This window comes from Poecile atricapillus, chromosome 2 (genome assembly GCF_030490865.1).
Source record: "Poecile atricapillus isolate bPoeAtr1 chromosome 2, bPoeAtr1.hap1, whole genome shotgun sequence".
Lineage (NCBI taxonomy): Eukaryota > Metazoa > Chordata > Aves > Passeriformes > Paridae > Poecile > Poecile atricapillus.
The window spans coordinates 5471529-5489477 of NC_081250.1; the positions used below are offsets into that span (position 1 = coordinate 5471529).

General features: G+C 40.4%; 1 protein-coding gene across 4 annotated transcripts in view; it reads left to right on the forward strand.

Annotated features, from left to right (window-relative positions):
* The window catches only part of LOC131575634 (sodium channel protein type 5 subunit alpha-like), a 210234-nt gene that overhangs the window by 102891 nt on the left and 89394 nt on the right, over window positions 1-17949 (forward strand). For all 4 annotated transcript variants that reach the window (XM_058831335.1, XM_058831337.1, XM_058831338.1 and 1 more), the window contains exons 12-15: window positions 5180-5312; window positions 8831-9069; window positions 14267-14440; window positions 15857-16213. In XM_058831335.1, the coding sequence (XP_058687318.1) occupies window positions 5180-5312; window positions 8831-9069; window positions 14267-14440; window positions 15857-16213 (903 nt within the window). The remainder of the gene's footprint in view (window positions 1-5179; window positions 5313-8830; window positions 9070-14266; window positions 14441-15856; window positions 16214-17949) is intronic.

Consider the following 17949-nt stretch of genomic DNA (forward strand, 5'->3'; position numbering starts at 1 on the left):
AAATTAACCCTCAAATCCCCAGGGGCTTCAGCCACAGCCTGAGCAAGGACATCCCACCCTCTACAGGGAGCCCATGTGTCTCTGCACACTTTGTGTCCCCGTGCCACAAGAGCTCCCACAAGGAGTGGTGGCAGCATTGTGGGGAGCTGCACAGAGGGCTCACTGCAGTGAGGGCTCCAGCCTGAGAGCCTGCAGAGGGGATAGGAGGAGCAAAGTAGTGCAGTAGGAAAGTGTGGTCTCCAAATACTCTTCACAAAATCAAGTCTGGGTCCAGCAGTCACCACCTGGATGGTGAGAGCAATAGGTGGTCAAGTCTGAGGGGTGTAGGGAGCTTGTCCCAGGAAACCTATGGCAATTCCTGGACATCTTCTGGGGATGCAGAGGACTCAGTCAGGGCTGTCCTGTTCTCCCACCAGCTTTCTTCAAGTGATGCAGCTGCTGATTTCACCAGACTTCTCCCAGTTAAATAGGACATAAGCAGGACCTGGTGACTATACTAGAAGTCCTAATTGTTTTTGTCTTGACCTGAAACTGAGAGCTTTGAAAGTTTTACACTTTTGCTGGTTGCTGGGTGATATTTTGGCTTTTGCCTTTATTTAAAGTCTATATATTATATAAGTAACTTCAGGGCACACTACAGCCTAAAGGCTCTTCACCTTCCTGCAGTATTTGTTTGTAGCTTTGCATTGCTCTGTTGTGTCTTGTTTCTTAGTTAAGAGGTTAGAATAACACCTTCCTTCACAAGGTATTGATATGCTTGTGCAGAATTTGATTTAGGTGATGAGCTCTTACCTGGAGCTCAGTTTATCCATGGATTCTGATGAGGCTGAGGGAGATCTCGCCTGTGGCTGTCAAGAACTTCTAGAGGGTTAAGGAACACACAAAACACCATCCCTTCTTGCATCCTAAATCCAGCTGGAGCCTTTCCTGTAACAGTGCAGGGAAATCACAAGATTTTTAATTTAACCTGACTTTACAATTGTTCCAGAAGTTGGAAGTGGAAGTGAAATGGATGCAGGACTGGAAGAGTGGTGGTTTCCAAGTGGGCACTGGCTGTTAGCTGGTGATCCCCACTGCTCTGCTCTCCCTGGGGCACCTCCTCACCAGAGCTTCCCATCAGTGCAGGAGCAGGGCAGGGCAGCCTGTGACATGGTTTTGGGATGGGCAACGAGGCTGGAGTAACCTGGGGACGCCCTGTTGCACACATAACCTTTCCTGAATTTCCTCTTGGTCACACTTATGCTTTCTCTTCTATGCAACTTGAAGTGCTGAGCATTGCTAGATTGGCAGGAGGGAGAACATCTGGAGAGTGAGCCCTTGAGAGTGGCCAAGCTGTTTATCAAGGGACTGAAATAAAGATTTAGCAATTTATCTTTTGATTATATTAATTTTTATTTTTATTATATTATTTTAAAAAGAAAAATTAAAAAAAGGCCTTGTTTTTTGTTTCAGCTAAGCATAAAAAACGCTTTTGCTGACCACATTGTTTTGATCCTAAAACCACCCTGAGGTAAAATTTCTCCCTTTCACTACTTTCTTTGCCACAGGACTGATGAAAAGGGAAAGTGCTAGCAGTTTCCATGTTCAGAAATAAAGGTCAGCAGAATAAGTCATCCAAAAATCTGCCAATGAGTTACGTGGATATAAGTACCCAACCCTCTGATGCTGTCACACAGAGTTGTCACCATAGCTCTGGTTTCTGCTCATTTCAAACTTTGCTTTTGTACATCCTAAGAGTAAATCACTCAGATTTGGTACAAATATTTCAAACTGCTTTAGTTTAAGCTGCATCTCTTTAAATAGTCAAGCATCCTGAAAATTAGTTGGTTCCTTTTTAATGCTGTGCTCTATTATGGCCACCTCCAATTTCATTAAATATTTGTGTTGGTGCCTTAGTGGGTTCATTGCTCATGGTGTGGCCTGCCCACCTCTTTTCCTGCTTGAAAAATTTTGAAGTGTACAAGGAAAATTAAACCTGTCCCGGTTCCCAAAAATGGTCTTTAAAAATGCTGCTGTGTTTAAGCCCATCTTCACATAATCGTTTTGACATAGTTCAAAACTGTAGGCAATGAGAGGAAAATATCTCTGTTATGCATCCTCATTTACATGTAAATTACTGAATAGTATATTTGTCTCTATAGAATTTAGATAATCCAAAGGAGGAACATTTCCAGTCAATCAGGGGCAACACAAATAATCTTGTCCTGCTGGAGGTGCCCATGTTTATCTCCAGTGTGATTTCTCATCTGGATCCTAGGGAGACTCCTTGCATAACTGTGGGGACTGCTGTTATTTTATGCTTAATTTCTATAGAAATATAAGCAGAATGAGCCACTGTGCCTGTGTGTGCTCTCTCAGAGGTGATAATAGCCTTTATGCTGCCTGCTTGTCCAGTTCCTAGAATTGTTTCTGTCTCACAGTGCAAAAGCTGCCAGTTCCTTGTGTGAATATCAACTCTCTCTATTCTAAAACAAATACTAATAATATAAACCCAAACCCACCCACACATATCTATTCTTTACATAGGACAAAAACTCATGAATTTCCTTAAGCAGCTTTAATAATTTTAAGTGATTCACCTGGATGGAAACTTTCTTTCCTGGAAAAATTCTTCCTAGTAAGCGTCAAAGTGGCTACGTGATGGATTTACTGCTCTGCTGGCAAATCTTTGCCCAGTGGCATTGCCTGCCACTCACTGTGTCCTGGCTCTAGGGATGAGCCTCTGCTGTGTGCCAGGTGCCAGGGGCTGGCAGGGAACAGGGGGTTGGTTTAGTTAAATGAATTTAAAAGAAAAACGGGAAGTATGAGCCTCTGAAAGTTTTTCTTTTGGCTTTCTACCTCTTTGCACTTGGGAGGAAAAGGTGGATTTTGGATAAAGAACTCTTGGGAATGAGGTTGTCTGATGACATGTTACTGGTACATGCTGTGCCTTAGGTCAGATAGGCTGGGAAGATATTAGAGCTTAAAAAGAGTGAAATAATATATAGAGATTTGAAATTTGAGGCTTTCTTATGGTTCATTTTACAGGGGTAAACTTGTGGTTTGGGTTTTTTTTTTTTTCCTCTTTTTCTTTGCTTTTCCTTTTTTTTTTTTTTTTTTTTTTTTTTTAATTTATCCTACTTAAAAATTTGTCTCTCTCCTGTTTTTTCTTCACCCTGTCTAGCTATTTCTTTTTGGTACCATGTATTTGTTATATATTCCAAACTGCTGTGAGTGATTATGCAATTTTGTAGATGCTTTCTTCATTAATAAAACATTTGTTGTTTCATTGGTTTTTATTGGATGTTTTTGAGGTGAAGGAAATCAAGCAAACTAATGCATCAGAAACATCATTCCTGGTATTCCCTGTCTCCTAAGCCAAGGAGAGAATGTTTTCTTGTTGTGCACAAGTACAACTCTCTTTGAAGAGTTTCTGATTAGAACTTTCCTTTTGAGATGACTTTGTCAGTAATTCAATGGACAATAAGCTGATTCAGTTAAGATATTTTTTAAAAGCACATTTTAGAGGGGAAAACAAGGGTCATTTTGGAGCATTACTGGTTTTCTGGCCCAGCTAATGTTTGAAGTGCTTGCTTTCAAAGTTCTGACTCTTCTCTGGTCTTGCAGTGATTGGTATTTTTAACTGCAGTACTTGAAGTGACCTGGGATCAGCATCCTGGTTAAAATTTTCATTGCCAACCAGTGACGAAACATCTTTGCCCATTGCTGGGGATATCCCCTGCCCTGAAGAGGTCACAGTCCAGAAAGACAGTTCATAGAGCTTCAGCACCCTTTTTTTCTTGCTTTTCTCATGGAATTGCCTTTCTTGAAGAGCATTTTTGATAGAGAAATAGTGAAAAGGAGGGTTCCTGGGTCCCTGGGCACAAAGAGCAGAGCTGTGGAGCTGCTGCTTTTGGCACATCTCAGTTGGCATCCCAGGTGCTGCTCAGGGTGGTCAGGACCATTTCAGACCCAAGTGATGAGAAGATCCAGAAGACTGAATCTAATTCCTGTAGCTCATTTGTCTGTGGAGAAACTAAAGCAGCTACTCTGATATCAGAATAAACCAGAGCTTCTCATCTTTGCAGGGATTTCTTCTCATTTCCTGTTTGCTTGAGCTATAACACATGAGCCATCAGGATCCATCTTTCTACACCTTTCTTTTTACACAGGGTCTCAGACCTCACAGCCTGGATGCTTGAGGCCCAGGGCAGGGGCTGTTAAACATTTATTTGGGAAAACTGAGGGTCTCAACCAGGAGGTCCGTGAATGATGTTGAACCTGGCTTTCCCAGAATCTTGCACCTCAACCACTTTTCTTTCCACATGTGTGGGATCTGGAGGAGTAAACCAAGTGGGGTTTGTTCTTTATATGAAGTGGGAGCTTGTAATAATAAAAGCCTTAACATCTTACTCCTCTGAGCTGACAATATAAAATGTTTAATGCAGTGTGTGTCTTCAGCTATACTGTATTTCTGTCTGACTTCAGAAACCCAAGCCTACAAAAAGCATAAATCTAATTTAAAATGAAACATTAAACAAAGACAGTTTGGAAGTTCTGTTTTTCTGGTATTTGATTTCTTTGGAAATTTTTTTACGCTTTTCCTTGAGAAACATGAGAACAAGGGTTAGGTTATTTCTTTTTTTCCTGAGAAAAAGAAGCTAAGTCTCTCCCCTAATTATGGAGCTTCAGAATCCATAACACCAAAGATCACCACAATGACAATATGTTCCTGAGATTTGGCAGTGTTTCAGAACAAGGGAAAACATGTGTTGGGGAGTCAGTTTGCTTGGTATGATATCAGAGGTCTGTAACAGAGCTGTTACCCACACCCTTTTCCTTTTCTAGCTGTATAATTAAATAGTTAACACATCCCAGAAATAATGGATTAATTAATACAATTAAGCAGGCCTTCTTTCACAAGCGAAGAGCATGGGAAAGTAGCACTGCTATTGCTCTGGCATCTTAAGAGTTCCTTTATTTTCACCCACAGTTGACATGAAGGTAAAGGGCAGAACAGATTTTCCAAAATTGCTCAAAGTGCCATACTCAAAAGCTGTGCCCCACCAGCATGTCTTTAACTCAGTCAGTGAGCTTTATACTCTTCAGATGACAAAATTAATGCTTAGGCAGTTCTGAAATTTCTACCCAATATCTGCCTTGGCTTTACTGTGCTGATGCAGTGTGTTCCTTTAAACAGACCTCCCCCTCGGATGAGGCAAGCAAGAAACAGCTTTTAATGCCCCACCGGCCCTCAGTGGACCACTCAGACGAGCCCTTTCAGAGGCAGAGGGCAGTGAGTGCTGTCAGCATCATCACCAGTGCCCTGGAAGGTAAGAGATGTCCTCAGCTCCCCATCTCAAAGCCACATCCATGAAAAATGCAGGAAAAAAGTGACACAAAATGCCCTGACACCGTTTTGAAAGATTGCGACCCCTATAACAGAGGCAGCACAGTTCTTATCTTACCCATGGACTTGTAAAAATCCAGAGAAAATGCCATATAATCAGAATTGTAGCTGTAAGATTTAAGATTTTGTGCTGTCGTGGCGTTAGATTTACACGGGGCTCACTAGAGCTCAGGGTAGCGGAGCACCAGCCTGCTTTTGGGTGGCTGGCTGTACATATGTTGATATCTCATCTCTCTGGGGCTGATGGAAAGCCTGGCACGTGCAGCCACCAGCTACGTGCAGAACATCCAAATTGTGGGGGAGGAAAGTCTCTAAGTCTCAAAGTCTCTCACAACAGGGACACCGCAGTGTGGTGCGTTTGTGTCCCACTGTGAAATTCAAGGACGCTCAAAGGACCATGTAAATATTTCTCAAAATATTTCTCATTAACCATGCAAATATTTCTCAGCAAATTTTTCCACTGCTCTTCTCATGAGGTGCAGGAGGAGTCTCCTCCTCTGAGTTTCCATAGGCAGTGACTTTGCATGTCCCTCTTGCAAATCTATCGACAGCAAGACAACTTCAGAGCAAGACCCCCACATTCCCAATCTCCTGACTTGCAGCCTGAAAGGACTTCCTACACTTTCTCATGTCTCCTACACTGCAAACAGAGATGAGAGAGGAGGTTGCACCTGAGAACACAAAAAATGTCAGTCAAGAACACAGTAGCAAGGGAAAATGTGGATCCTCCTGCAGCCTAATTCTGTGTGTGACAGTTGGATAGGGACTCACCTAAGAGATGTCTTACAGTCAGGAACTTGACTTCACTCAGTGTGAAACCACAAAGCCCTTCCTCTTCCTCAATTTTTTACCCTTCCCATGGTTGTATTCAGCAGTATTGTGGCCAGAAGATATATTTGTGTTTGAATAAATAACGAGCTGGGTTCTTAATAGGGAAACAATCGCTTTGGTGTATTCCAGTGTTTAATGTACTCTGCAAAGGTTTTATTTGTTTTCTGTGGGGTTTTTAGCAATTAGCTTTGTGACTGATTTGCTTTCTTGTAATGTGTTAAGAATGCCTAAAAGGCCTGGACTTCTTGTTTATTTAATGGCATTTTTCTATTCCTTTATACCACAGAAATAGAGACCATCCAGGCTAGGATAACTCAGAGGACATGGCACTCAGGAATGTGGTTTAGAGGTGGACTTGGCAGACAAGGGATAACAGCTGGAATCAGTGACCTTAGAGGTCTTTCCAACCTAAATGATTCTATGATTCTCTATAGAAGAAATCTTTATCAAAGGCTTCCTAATTCCCCAGCTTTGATTAGTCACCGAAATTGAATACTTGTTAACAAGAAATGTCAGATCAGAATAAAATATACCACAGGATTTAATCATATTTGTGCTGTAAGATTTGTGCCAAACTCTGAAGCAGTGAGACCAGAAATCCCTTCACCTTTACTTATTTGGTTTCTGCTCTTAGCTCTTGGGTAGTCAACAACTCTCTGTTTTTTCCAGACATTACAAAGCTTTGCAGACAAGAAAGGACCTATTTCTTTTTAAATTTAAAAATAAGAGGAAAAACATCTCCAACACAATGCTGGTTGGATTTTTCAGATAATTTTTTAAACCAAAGATCATATTTACTGGAATGTGGATTCTTAATTGATTTAAATCATTTTAATGCCACATCACTGCCAGAGGAGGATAGTCACACCCACCTCCTTCCCTTGATGTGTTCCTGCATTTTATGATTGGTTTTCAGCTGGATCAACAAGCAGAACCAGCTGACCCAGAAGGTCCAGGAGCACAAAAGCTGGCAAAAGGACAGAGAAATAACACTTGGCTGAGGCTGAAATGGGTGAAACAAAGCCTTTTAGCAGAAATTTTGACTTAAAGGGGATTATGTTGTGAAGAATAAGGATATAGATCTATGTGTTCTAGATTTACCTGGAAAATTAGATCCATGAGGAATTGACTGCCCTAAACCCTCTATTGCTTCAGAGGCAAGTTTCAAAAAGAAAAAAAAAAAAAAAAAAAGGCTTTTGCACTGAAGTTTATGGTTCTCAAATAATTTTAGGATTTACCTGTAAGCCCTCTCTTTGGAGGCAGGAAAGAGTAATTTCTTGAGAGCAATTTGATTTCCCAAAGATCTCAGAGCAGTGTAGATGTGTGTGCAAATCCAGTGCAGGTAGGACACTATATGGAAATTTGAAAGCTTGATGGAAGACACCTAATGCCACAGTTCTGTCATCCTTTGCAGAACAGTGGATAAAGAATCCAGGAATCTGAGGAAAAATTCTCCAAGATCAACAACCTTTGAATGAATACCCCTGTGCCCACCAAACCATATTGCAATGTGCCATGTCCACTCAGTTTTTGGAACACTTTCAGGGATGGTGACTCCATCTGTGCTAAATCACTCTTTCAGTGAGAGACTTTTTTCCAAATATCCAATCTGAAGCTGCCCTGGCACAGCCTGGGGCCATTTCCCCTTGTCCCAAATGCTTCCTGCCTGGGGAGAGGAGGCTGTTTATGAACTGATTTAAATAACAGCCTTGGCTGAAGTTTTCCTGTTATCAGTGCAGCTTCTAATTATATAGACTAAAACCATAATACAGCATTCCATGTCCATAAAGGAATCAGAAAAAGGAAGGCATTAAGCAATTCTGCTGATCATTGTCATTTAGCCATTAACTGTCTTTTTTGGCTTTTCTTTTTTTCACCATTTAACACAAATTATACTTATGAAGCTATTTCAGTTCTTTTGTGCATAGGTAAAATGAGCATGTAAAAGTGGTATTACAGGCAATATTTTAAGAGTACCTTTAAAAAGCACATTGGAGTTTTAGCAGCATTTTGAAACTGGCTTATGTGCTCCCTGATTTTGTCTGTGGGCCTTTCAGAAAAATCTGATATTTTGGATTGCATATCAAGGACAGAAACTCTGTTGACAACCAGTGATACTCTGGTTCTCAATTACTTAAGTCAGCTTTTAATATTGTATTTAAGCTCTTTCACCCCTTATCTGCTTTAAAAGTTATTACTTAAGATACTTTGAAAATGCGGCCGGGAAATGAAAAATATAATTCCAATCTGAATTCAATGAAGATAGTGCATTCTTATCCATTTGAACTTGGCAAAACATAAAATAGAGTAGGAATCCAAGCCTATATATAATACTAGACTTCACATATTTAGTGTGATTCTCACTTTTTGCCTATGACACTTTTAAAAGGTTTTTACTTTCAGAGCAGGTCACTGTTTGCTAAGTGCAGGTCAACTGGCTAAAACCCCAAAGTGTGTAATTTGCCAACCTGTTAGGACAGGAATATTTCTATCTTTGAAAAAAGTTTGGGGTAATTTGTGGGTATTCCTCTGTGTTATGAGTAATTTTAAGTGTTCTCTTGTCATATAACTCAGTGTGAATTGACTGTGACTTTGCTGCTTGTGACTTAGAGCTTGAGGAATCACACCAGAAATGTCCTCCCTGCTGGAACCACTTTGCTGTTAAATTCCTCATTTGGGATTGCTGCCCGCTTTGGCTTTTAATCAAGAAATTTGTCAAATTTGTGGTAATGGACCCATTTACCGACCTCACCATCACCCTCTGCATTGTGCTGAACACGCTCTTCATGGCCTTGGAGCATTACAAGATGACGAAGGAGTTTGAGCACATGCTGTACATAGGCAATTTGGTAAGTCAGTGTGAACCTGAAGTGCCACCTGAGGGGTGAATTTCCTGCTTTTTAAAGTTTTGGCTGTTGTCACTGTTGGACATGATGTAGAACTGTGGGTTTTATGTAGCACAGTAGAATGAGTTGCTAGGAAAGGCTTTTATTCCCTGAACTTTTCAGCCTTTTATAGGGCATTACACTACAGGTTTAACATGATTGGTAAAGGGAACTCCACCTCTTGTCCCATTGGTGGGACAAGAGAAAAACACACTGTCCACAGCTGCACAGAACTGTTTTGAGAAACTGAAATTGTTTATAGAGATAGACTTTGAGCAAGAGATGCTCACTCCTAAGAGATTTTCCCTTGGGAACAGACCAGCCATGGACAGGCTGTAATTCTCTCAGGCTCAGAGAAATCAGGTCCACAGGCTGTGGCTTGGGAAAGTCCCATTTTGATACACTGCCAGCATTGCTTTGCCTTTGTCAAGCAAGTGCACGCAGCCACCTCTTTCTGAAGAGAACTGAATGAAGAACAATCTATTCTAAACAAGTCTATTTTTATCAAGCTAACATATCCTAATGTTATTAGCAACCATTAAAAACATGGTTTTGGGCTGTTCCTGATAGATATCTGCTTAAAGAAATAAGAGAAAGGTTAATGAGCTTTATTCAGGATTTCTGGTAAAGCACCCATAAGTTCTTGGTGACTAATAGTGACTTTTATGTTAAAAAAGAAACCTAAAGAAAAAAAGCAAGGCAAGATCATGGAGGGAAATGGAGTTGTGTTTGATCATGGGTTGATATCTATGCTGGAAGGTGCCTGTAGTGCATCTTCTTTCTACGTGTGCTGGGTCCTATGAAAACCCCATGGCAGAGGGGACATGGAGTAAAACACAGCCCATGCTTTGAGGGGAAACTTAATGTGCAAGCCAGAGCAGATGGGTGGAGAGATGCAAAGCGAGCAGAGACCACACTTCTCCAAGGAAAAGCAGAGGGAAAGTCTGCAGTCAAGCTGCAGGGACAGCAGAAAAGCCTTTCCAAGGGCAATGTGATACAATTTGTGACCCAGGGGGCTGCTAAAATTCTGCAATTACCAGAAAATGGAATATTTTCTTTAGTCATCTTTCTCTGAGTTATGTTTAAAAGTTACTGTGTGTTACTGCTTTAAAACCTAATGTTTAGAATCCTTTTAATTGTAGAAGAGTCTGAACTAGAAAAAGCACAGGCCATCTAGCTGTGGTGGGATTGATTGCCCCTATAATGTGGTGGTAGCAACACAGATATCCTACAGGAAAATAAGTGATCTGGAGAATATGGAAGGTGGATGCTGCTAAGTTTTCATTTGGGGAGCTCACAGCAGAGATTTAAAAAGCCCTTTATTTCTGTAAAAACAAAGGCTGCAGTACCTCAAAGCTGGATTCATGTCACCTAACTTTAGGTATTTACAGCGTAGGAGTCTGTCTGTGCCAGTTTGTCTCTTTTTAGAGTCAATGGAAAGTAATGGACAGTTTCAAGCCCCATTAATGTGATGATGTAGCAACACTTGCTTTTGGATAAGGTGAACAGCGGCTTGCAGGGCTGTGACTGTAGTAGCCATTGACCACAGTGGGAGCACACAGAGACACTGCAGATGTGAGACCTGCCTTTAGTGAGAAACCTCCCATGCTGGTAGGTTTGGGTAGGTAATAGTAATAACCAGGCATTTTGTATCAGCCCTAGAACATGGAATATAACACATAGACATTTATTTCTTTACTCTGGTCCTTGTTATTTCTTGTTCTGGGCTTCTGTGGGCAGGTTGAGGTTATTCCCCTAGGCTGTAGGACCTGTCTCCAGCTTTTCAGCTGAGGTGTCTTGGCAAATCTCCCTCTGTTGCTGTGCTAAGCAGAAATCTGTTTGGGTCTCTCTTGCTCCAAACCCATGCTCTTGCCCTCTGCAGAAAGCAGTAGATAAGGATAGCTTGGAAATCATCTTACAGGACTTTATCCAGCTTCACTTTGCAGCCAGCATTCCTTCTTGTTGCTCAACAATTTGTGGCCTTCTAAGATGACCCGAAAAAATTCCCTTGCACTCATCAAAGCAGGTGGCAAAGCTTCCCTCTCTGGCTCTTGGGACAGTCAAGGTGTCTGCTCCTCACTCTGCTTTTGGCAGATCAGCTTCCCCCTTTGCAGACCACAGGCAGTGAAACTTTAGCCTTTGGCATCCCTCCTGCCAGCACAGCTCCTGCAGACCTGCCAGGGCTGAGCAGGGCTGTGCCAGGTGCCATCAGGAAATTAGACAACCAGAAGAGACAGGAATTTTGCAGACAGAGAAATTTTGCAGAGAGACACTTTCTTTTCTATTTTTTTTTTTTTTCCAGAGGGAGAAATTTTACAAAGCAAATTTTGCAAATTTTTTCCAAAAAAAGAGAAGGAAAATCTCACTGTGAGTTTCTTAGCACTGCCTAGAGCTATTTCTCTACTTTGTGCTAAAGTGTAAAGTAAGCAAAACAGCCTGCCTGTATTTTTTGTATCAGGCTAATGGCTCGGGGCTCCCCTTCTCCTGAGATCCCAGCTGGGGTCTGTGAGAGCCCAGACTGTCCCAGCTCACCCTCACCAGCTTTACTAAACCCTGGCATAACTGGATTAATTGTGAGCAGAGCAGGTCAGAGAAAGGTAACTCCATTTTGTGGAAGATTTTGCAAAGTCATTTGTAATGAAAATTGGCATTTTTTGCAATTCCCTGTGAAAGGGAAGGGAGTCCCAGCTCCAGGGCAGGCTGCCAGGTGACTGCATCCCCTAAGCTGCAGACTGCCAGCCCCCCCTCTGCCCCCACTCTGGCTGGCTGGCTGTCTTCCCATTATATCTAACCCTCTTTGAGTGATTATGCTAGCATTAAACAGGGGAAATATTAAAGAGGGCAGGTCTTTGGCATTTTTTTATTTTATTTTTTTCACTTAGAGCAAATGTTTCTGAGAGAAAAGGAAGAATGAAAATGGAATATAGATTTTCTTTCTCTGGATCTGCCAGTCATTGGGGCTCTCCTGCTGTGATTGTCCATCTACTTCATTCAGTGTCTGCTACTTTCAGGCCCTTTCAGTTCACCCCTTACAGAAATGAACATTTTCAAATGTGATCAGAAGGCCAGCCAGGCACGTGTACAGAGCTCATCTGCCCGTGCAGTGCCACCACTTAAAAAATGAGTGGAGAGAGCAGAACTCCCTCAAATTCTGTTTTCCTTTAGAAGCTCAGGTACCATTATGCAACATTAAAGCTTAAACGCCTAAAACCAAAGGTAAAAGGTTTGGGTTTTGTTTTTTTTTATTAAAGACAAAGTGCTCCACATCAGCAGTGTCATATTTAGCACCAGTGGGATGTTAAGCCACTTGTTTTCTTTCCAGCCTTTATCACAAGAAACACCCAGCTCCTTGTGCAGGTGCCGTGTGGAATTTGTGGCTGGAACACACACACACGACTCCTGATGCCTTCAGCAAGGCTCAGACATTTTGCTGTCTTGCTGTGACATTTCCTTCTCAGAAGGCTATTGATTAAAATGATTCAGGCAAAGAAAGTGATCCTCCTGAGTCATTTTCTCGGCAAGAGGGTTGCATAATGCGTGCAGCGTGGTCTCGTAGCTTTTTAAGGCAGTCCCCTGGATACAATTTCACAGACATCCGGTTTTGCCTTGCTCTCTGTCCCAGGAAAAATTCGAGCATGATGGTGGGAATCTTTGGTATCTCTAACCCCTGTGACTCAGAAGTTCTTTGCTAATTAGAAATATGAGACAGGTTGGTGGTTGTGTTCTTGGTATGAGGTGGTGATGGAAAGTTGCTCTGTCGCAAGGTATTGAGGCAATCCAACATAACATTTTCCTGAGGGGAAACAGAAGGTATTTTCCATAAGGAATTATGTAAAATGGCCACTTGGATTAATTAATTCTTGAGGCATTACAGAGAAAAGCCAACACTCCTCTAATTCAGGCTATGACTGTTTATTTTTATTCTTTAATATCATAATTGTATGACTTTACTCTTTCCCTTTCATGTCTTAGTGGGTGTCTCATCTCTGTTGCTCAGAGCTGATCAGTTTTGCTGGGCTAATGTAGCAAATATTCAACTTCTTGGAAGGAAAATGTTTCTCCTTGACTGTACATTAGTGCATAACTTCTGGATTTCCCCTTCTATTTTGACCAACAAAGTGCTTTAATGTTAATTTTTTCATAGAAAACCGTGTATTTTAATTTTACAGATATTATTCATTTCCGCAAATGTATCTATTTCTATTTCAGAAGTTCCAGAATTTTCCAGAACACAAAGCTCTAGACAGCTTGTACTAGGATATGAAAAAACATATACTGTAAAGCAGTATATGACAAACTTGGTGCCCACATTTTGTCATTTAAAGTTGATTGTAGAATTGCACTACGCATTTAAAACATTACTTAAGCAGGGCATACAAAAGGACAAAATCTGATTCTATGGGATACTTTACAGGAATCTATTAAAAGAAAATTTGCTGTCAGCAGCCTTCCTTTCCCTGCTCCTTCTGCCTCATAGGTAATATTTATATGTTGTTTTAAAGAAAAATGTTCCAATTAGAAGCTCCACCATATGACATTTGAACTGGGTCATAAATAACCAATGTGTTCCCAAGATGCAATGAGAAGAAAATTGCTGTGACTATTTGTAAAAAAAAACAAACCAAAACAAAATAACAAGACTCAATTTAGAGTTTCTAATCGTCTTTGCTGCCAGCAATAATCTCAGAATAACTGGAGGCGTGCATTGCCCTTCTATTGATAATAAGAACATAATAAAAAGGGATAATACATCATATACACTGAACCCAAATAGCCCTTAACACTCACTCTCCATTCACTAAGCTTTCTCCACTGAAATTAATAGATTTAACCTTTATAAAACGCACCTTTATACCTTTTTTTTGTTTGTTTTATTTTACTGTTGTGATTATTCAGATGATGGAAGGAGATGGAAATGTATGTTCCAATCCAGATCCTGAAGTCAGATGTCATTATAAGTTTACAGCAGTATCAGATATTTTTGTGAAAAGACTAGACAGAATTGTAATAGTGATAAAGGAGTCAGCCACAAAAAAAAAAGCAAATATTTCTTTGTAGAATGTATCTGGCTTTCTGCTGGGTTCACCTGTGTGAGTGGAAGCTCCACAAGCAAGGAGTTGTGCTTAAAAGATTAGTTTGACTTCATATTTTCCTTCTGCAGGTCTTCACTGGGATTTTCACAGCAGAAATGATCTTCAAAGTAATTGCCCTCGACCCCTACTACTATTTCCAACAGGGCTGGAATATTTTTGACAGCATAATTGTTATTCTAAGCCTGATGGAACTGGGTTTGTCCAGCATGGGAAACCTGTCTGTTTTACGCTCCTTTCGACTGGTAATTGTCTTATTCTGTTCTTAACCATCTTTTGATTTTCATTACATATAAACTCTCACATGAATGCAACATATTTTCTTAAAAATGCATCTGCCTATAATTGCTGCAAACTGGTGAACAGTATGTGACACTAATTACTGTGGGATAAATGGAATTGTTCCAGATTTACATCAGGGTAAATGAGAACATAATTTGATTCCTTCTAGCTGTGCCAGGTACTTGTGGCACACTTAAAATATTTGAATTCCAATTTGTAATAAAGATCTGCCATTTTATACCTGTACACCTGTTAACACAGACAGTAGAAAATTGATAGCCCAAGAAATGCAAGAGCTGATAACTTGTTGTTTTAGGAACTGTTATTCCTAAATTATGTTATAAACATGCCACTGTTCTTTTAGATGTTGTCAAAAGAAAATGTCTTTGAATTATTCAGAGAGAGATTTTTTTTTTTTCTAGAGCTGATCAGCATAACATAGCATCTGTCTTTCACAGGAACTCCTTAGCTGTCAGCTCCTTTGTTAAGCAGGGGACAGTGGTGTTCTATTAATGAGAGACTGGCAACATGCTGGAACAGAAAAGTACTTTCCTTGCCAGCTTGACATTTGTGTTGCACTCCATGTACCAGGATGTCCATGCTAATTATTCTGGCCATGATATGGCTTCAAAATTTTAAAGATCAGGAAAATAAGCCCTTGTGATTACACTTACCAAAAGAAAAGATTTTTTTTTTTTTTTTTCTCCCTCCCAAAATTCTCTGCATTGCTCAAAAGCGTACATTTTCCATAAGTGTCTCCCTTCAGTTTTTGGAGCAATCCTGCTTCAATAGGGCTTAATTTAAACCATCAGCTGAAAACACAGCACAAGGGCTAGGCACCATTTACATCCTTAAAATAGGTCTTAAGTGGGCCGTGGGTTGTGCACAGACTGCGTGAACCTTGGCACAGAGGTGATTTTCACCCTGGGAGCTAACAGCTAATAACATCTGACTGAGGCTTGCTCTGAAGCACAGAGGAATTCCTTCTCTCACTGTGGGACCAAACCTGAAACCCCTCCCTCCAGATGCCTGCCAGGCTGTTTTTTTTTTGAGGAGGAAAAGCAACACAAAAGAAAATACTAAGAAACATATTTCATCCTTCCATCCTTTCCCCACCAGTGGGGGAATGTGCCATTAAAACCATGTCTATCTAACCAGGCAGAGCATAGCTCAGGAAAACTTAATTCTCATCTGAGAAGCCCAACTGATGTTTTATTAATAGAAGTAATGAGGTTAACAGGAAGTATGGCTAAAATCACCTTGTACCACACACACTGTGGCATTTAACATCTTTCACGTTTTACTCACTTTAATAATTCATTGGCTGAAATGGCTGATGCTTCTGTGAGCTGACACTGTTGTTTATGTTCTGTTCACAGCTGCGAGTCTTCAAGTTGGCAAAGTCCTGGCCGACCTTAAACACACTCATTAAAATCATTGGTAACTCAGTGGGTGCCCTCGGTAACCTCACTCTCGTGCTGGCCATCATCGTCTTTATTTTTGCCGTGGTAGGAATGCAGCTTTTTGGGAAAAGCTACTTGGACAATGTGAAGAAGATAAGCACGACTGGCAATCTGCCACGGTGGCACATGAATGACTTCTTCCACTCCTTCCTCATCATCTTCCGAATTTTGTGTGGAGAGTGGATCGAGACCATGTGGGACTGTATGGAAGTAGCTGGGCAGCCACTGTGCCTTCTCGTCTTCTTGTTGGTCATGGTGATAGGAAACCTGGTGGTGAGTTCTCAAGATGTTTTTGGTTTTTTTTTTTCTTTCTTTCTTGGTAGGCATGTGCAAATGTACCATTTTTTAAACCAGAAATGGTAAATCTCACTTTGCTCCACAATTTTAATTCAATGAACTGAGTTGTCACCAGGAGAAATTTGCTCCTATCCCAAATATAAAGCTGCATTTCTAGCTGGGAATGAGGACTTGCTGGGTTTCTTCAGAGCAGGTGTTTTACTAGACCAAAAGGCACATGGGTTGACCACAAATATTTTATTTCTTAGGCCATTCATGGGGCTGAAGGCATTCCTGATCTCTTTTTTCGTGTACAGGTATGAGTATCACCTCAGCTATCCCTGTTTTGGGACATATTTGTATTTCCTTTCACTTCTGGCCAAGAACACACCAACCTTACCACAGCACAGTGTCTTTGAGCGGAGTTTTGAACGTCTTTAGCCTGCATGCTTTATGAGGCTGCAGGTTTTGTTTACAGTAATGTCACTGGCTCACTTGCTTTTTTTTTAATAGACTATCCCATAAACATGGCTTACATAAGCTCTGAACCTATTAAGACTGAATTATATTTCCCTGTTGACATCTTAAGGAGCGCTTTGCTGGCTTTCAGTCATTGTGGAAATGTTTTGCCTGCTCAGCTCAGAGAGCATCTTTGACATTGTGGCTCTAATGGCCTTACTGTTTATGTAGGGAGTTGTTTAATAGTAGATGCTGCTGTAAAAAAAAAAAAAATGTTGGGTTTTGCCACCGATTGCTTTTAGTGGTTGTTTTGTTTTTAAGTACCCAACGTTTTGGTTCTCAGTTGCTGGGGTAGAAAAGTTCTTGAAAGAGCTTGCAAAAAAGCAAAGTGTGTTGCTTTGTTTACATTAATTTAAATTTTTACAGTTATTTTCATACTGAAAATGTTGATTGCAAGAGCAAGAAATGTTTTTTTAGGGATTTTTTTTAACAAAAGTCAAAATATTAAACTATGATTACTCAGAAAGTGGAAAATTATTTACTTTTTTTCTATGGCTTAACATTTCTATAAATTTTCCTTAGAATTAAATCTGATTAGAAGAGTTGGGACAAAATATTACTTTCTTTAGGAAAAAAAACATTATTTATTATATCATTTAGGAGATTTTCGCCTGAGATCTGGAAAGTTAATCTACCCCTGCCACTAAGCAATGTGTTCTCTGTATGATGATGAAAGCTGGAAGTAATATGTGTTAAATTCTGGGGAAAATGTTAACATTTGAAATATTCATGGATTATTAAAAGATGTGAATTAGCAACATCTGATACCCTTAGATATTAACACTCATCAGTGTACATAAGTTCTGTTAAATATGAAATCTGGCTCAGCAGAGACTGCATTAACATTATCTAAGTATTTAACCTTCAGCACTCAAAAAAACTGTCCCAGATGTAAAACCAGATATTGAAAAACTCTGTCAGCATGGATAAACTAAAGTTATTGGTCAGCTGAAAGAAAAAATTGCTATCTTTGCTCTTTTCAGCCAACAGTTCTGTAAGGATGTGGCAAAGACTGATAAAGAGGAATGATTCTTGTGTTTGGGTCACTCGTAGGAAAAAAAAGAGGAAATTATTTATAGGTGATGAAGGTGGTGAAAAGAACAGATTCTGAATCATGAGACTCATCCAGTACCAACATGGAAACTTCACGATCTTGATTAGAAGGTAGAAAGGAGGTCATCCTACACCTCTGGCATCAGCAAAAAATGTTGTTT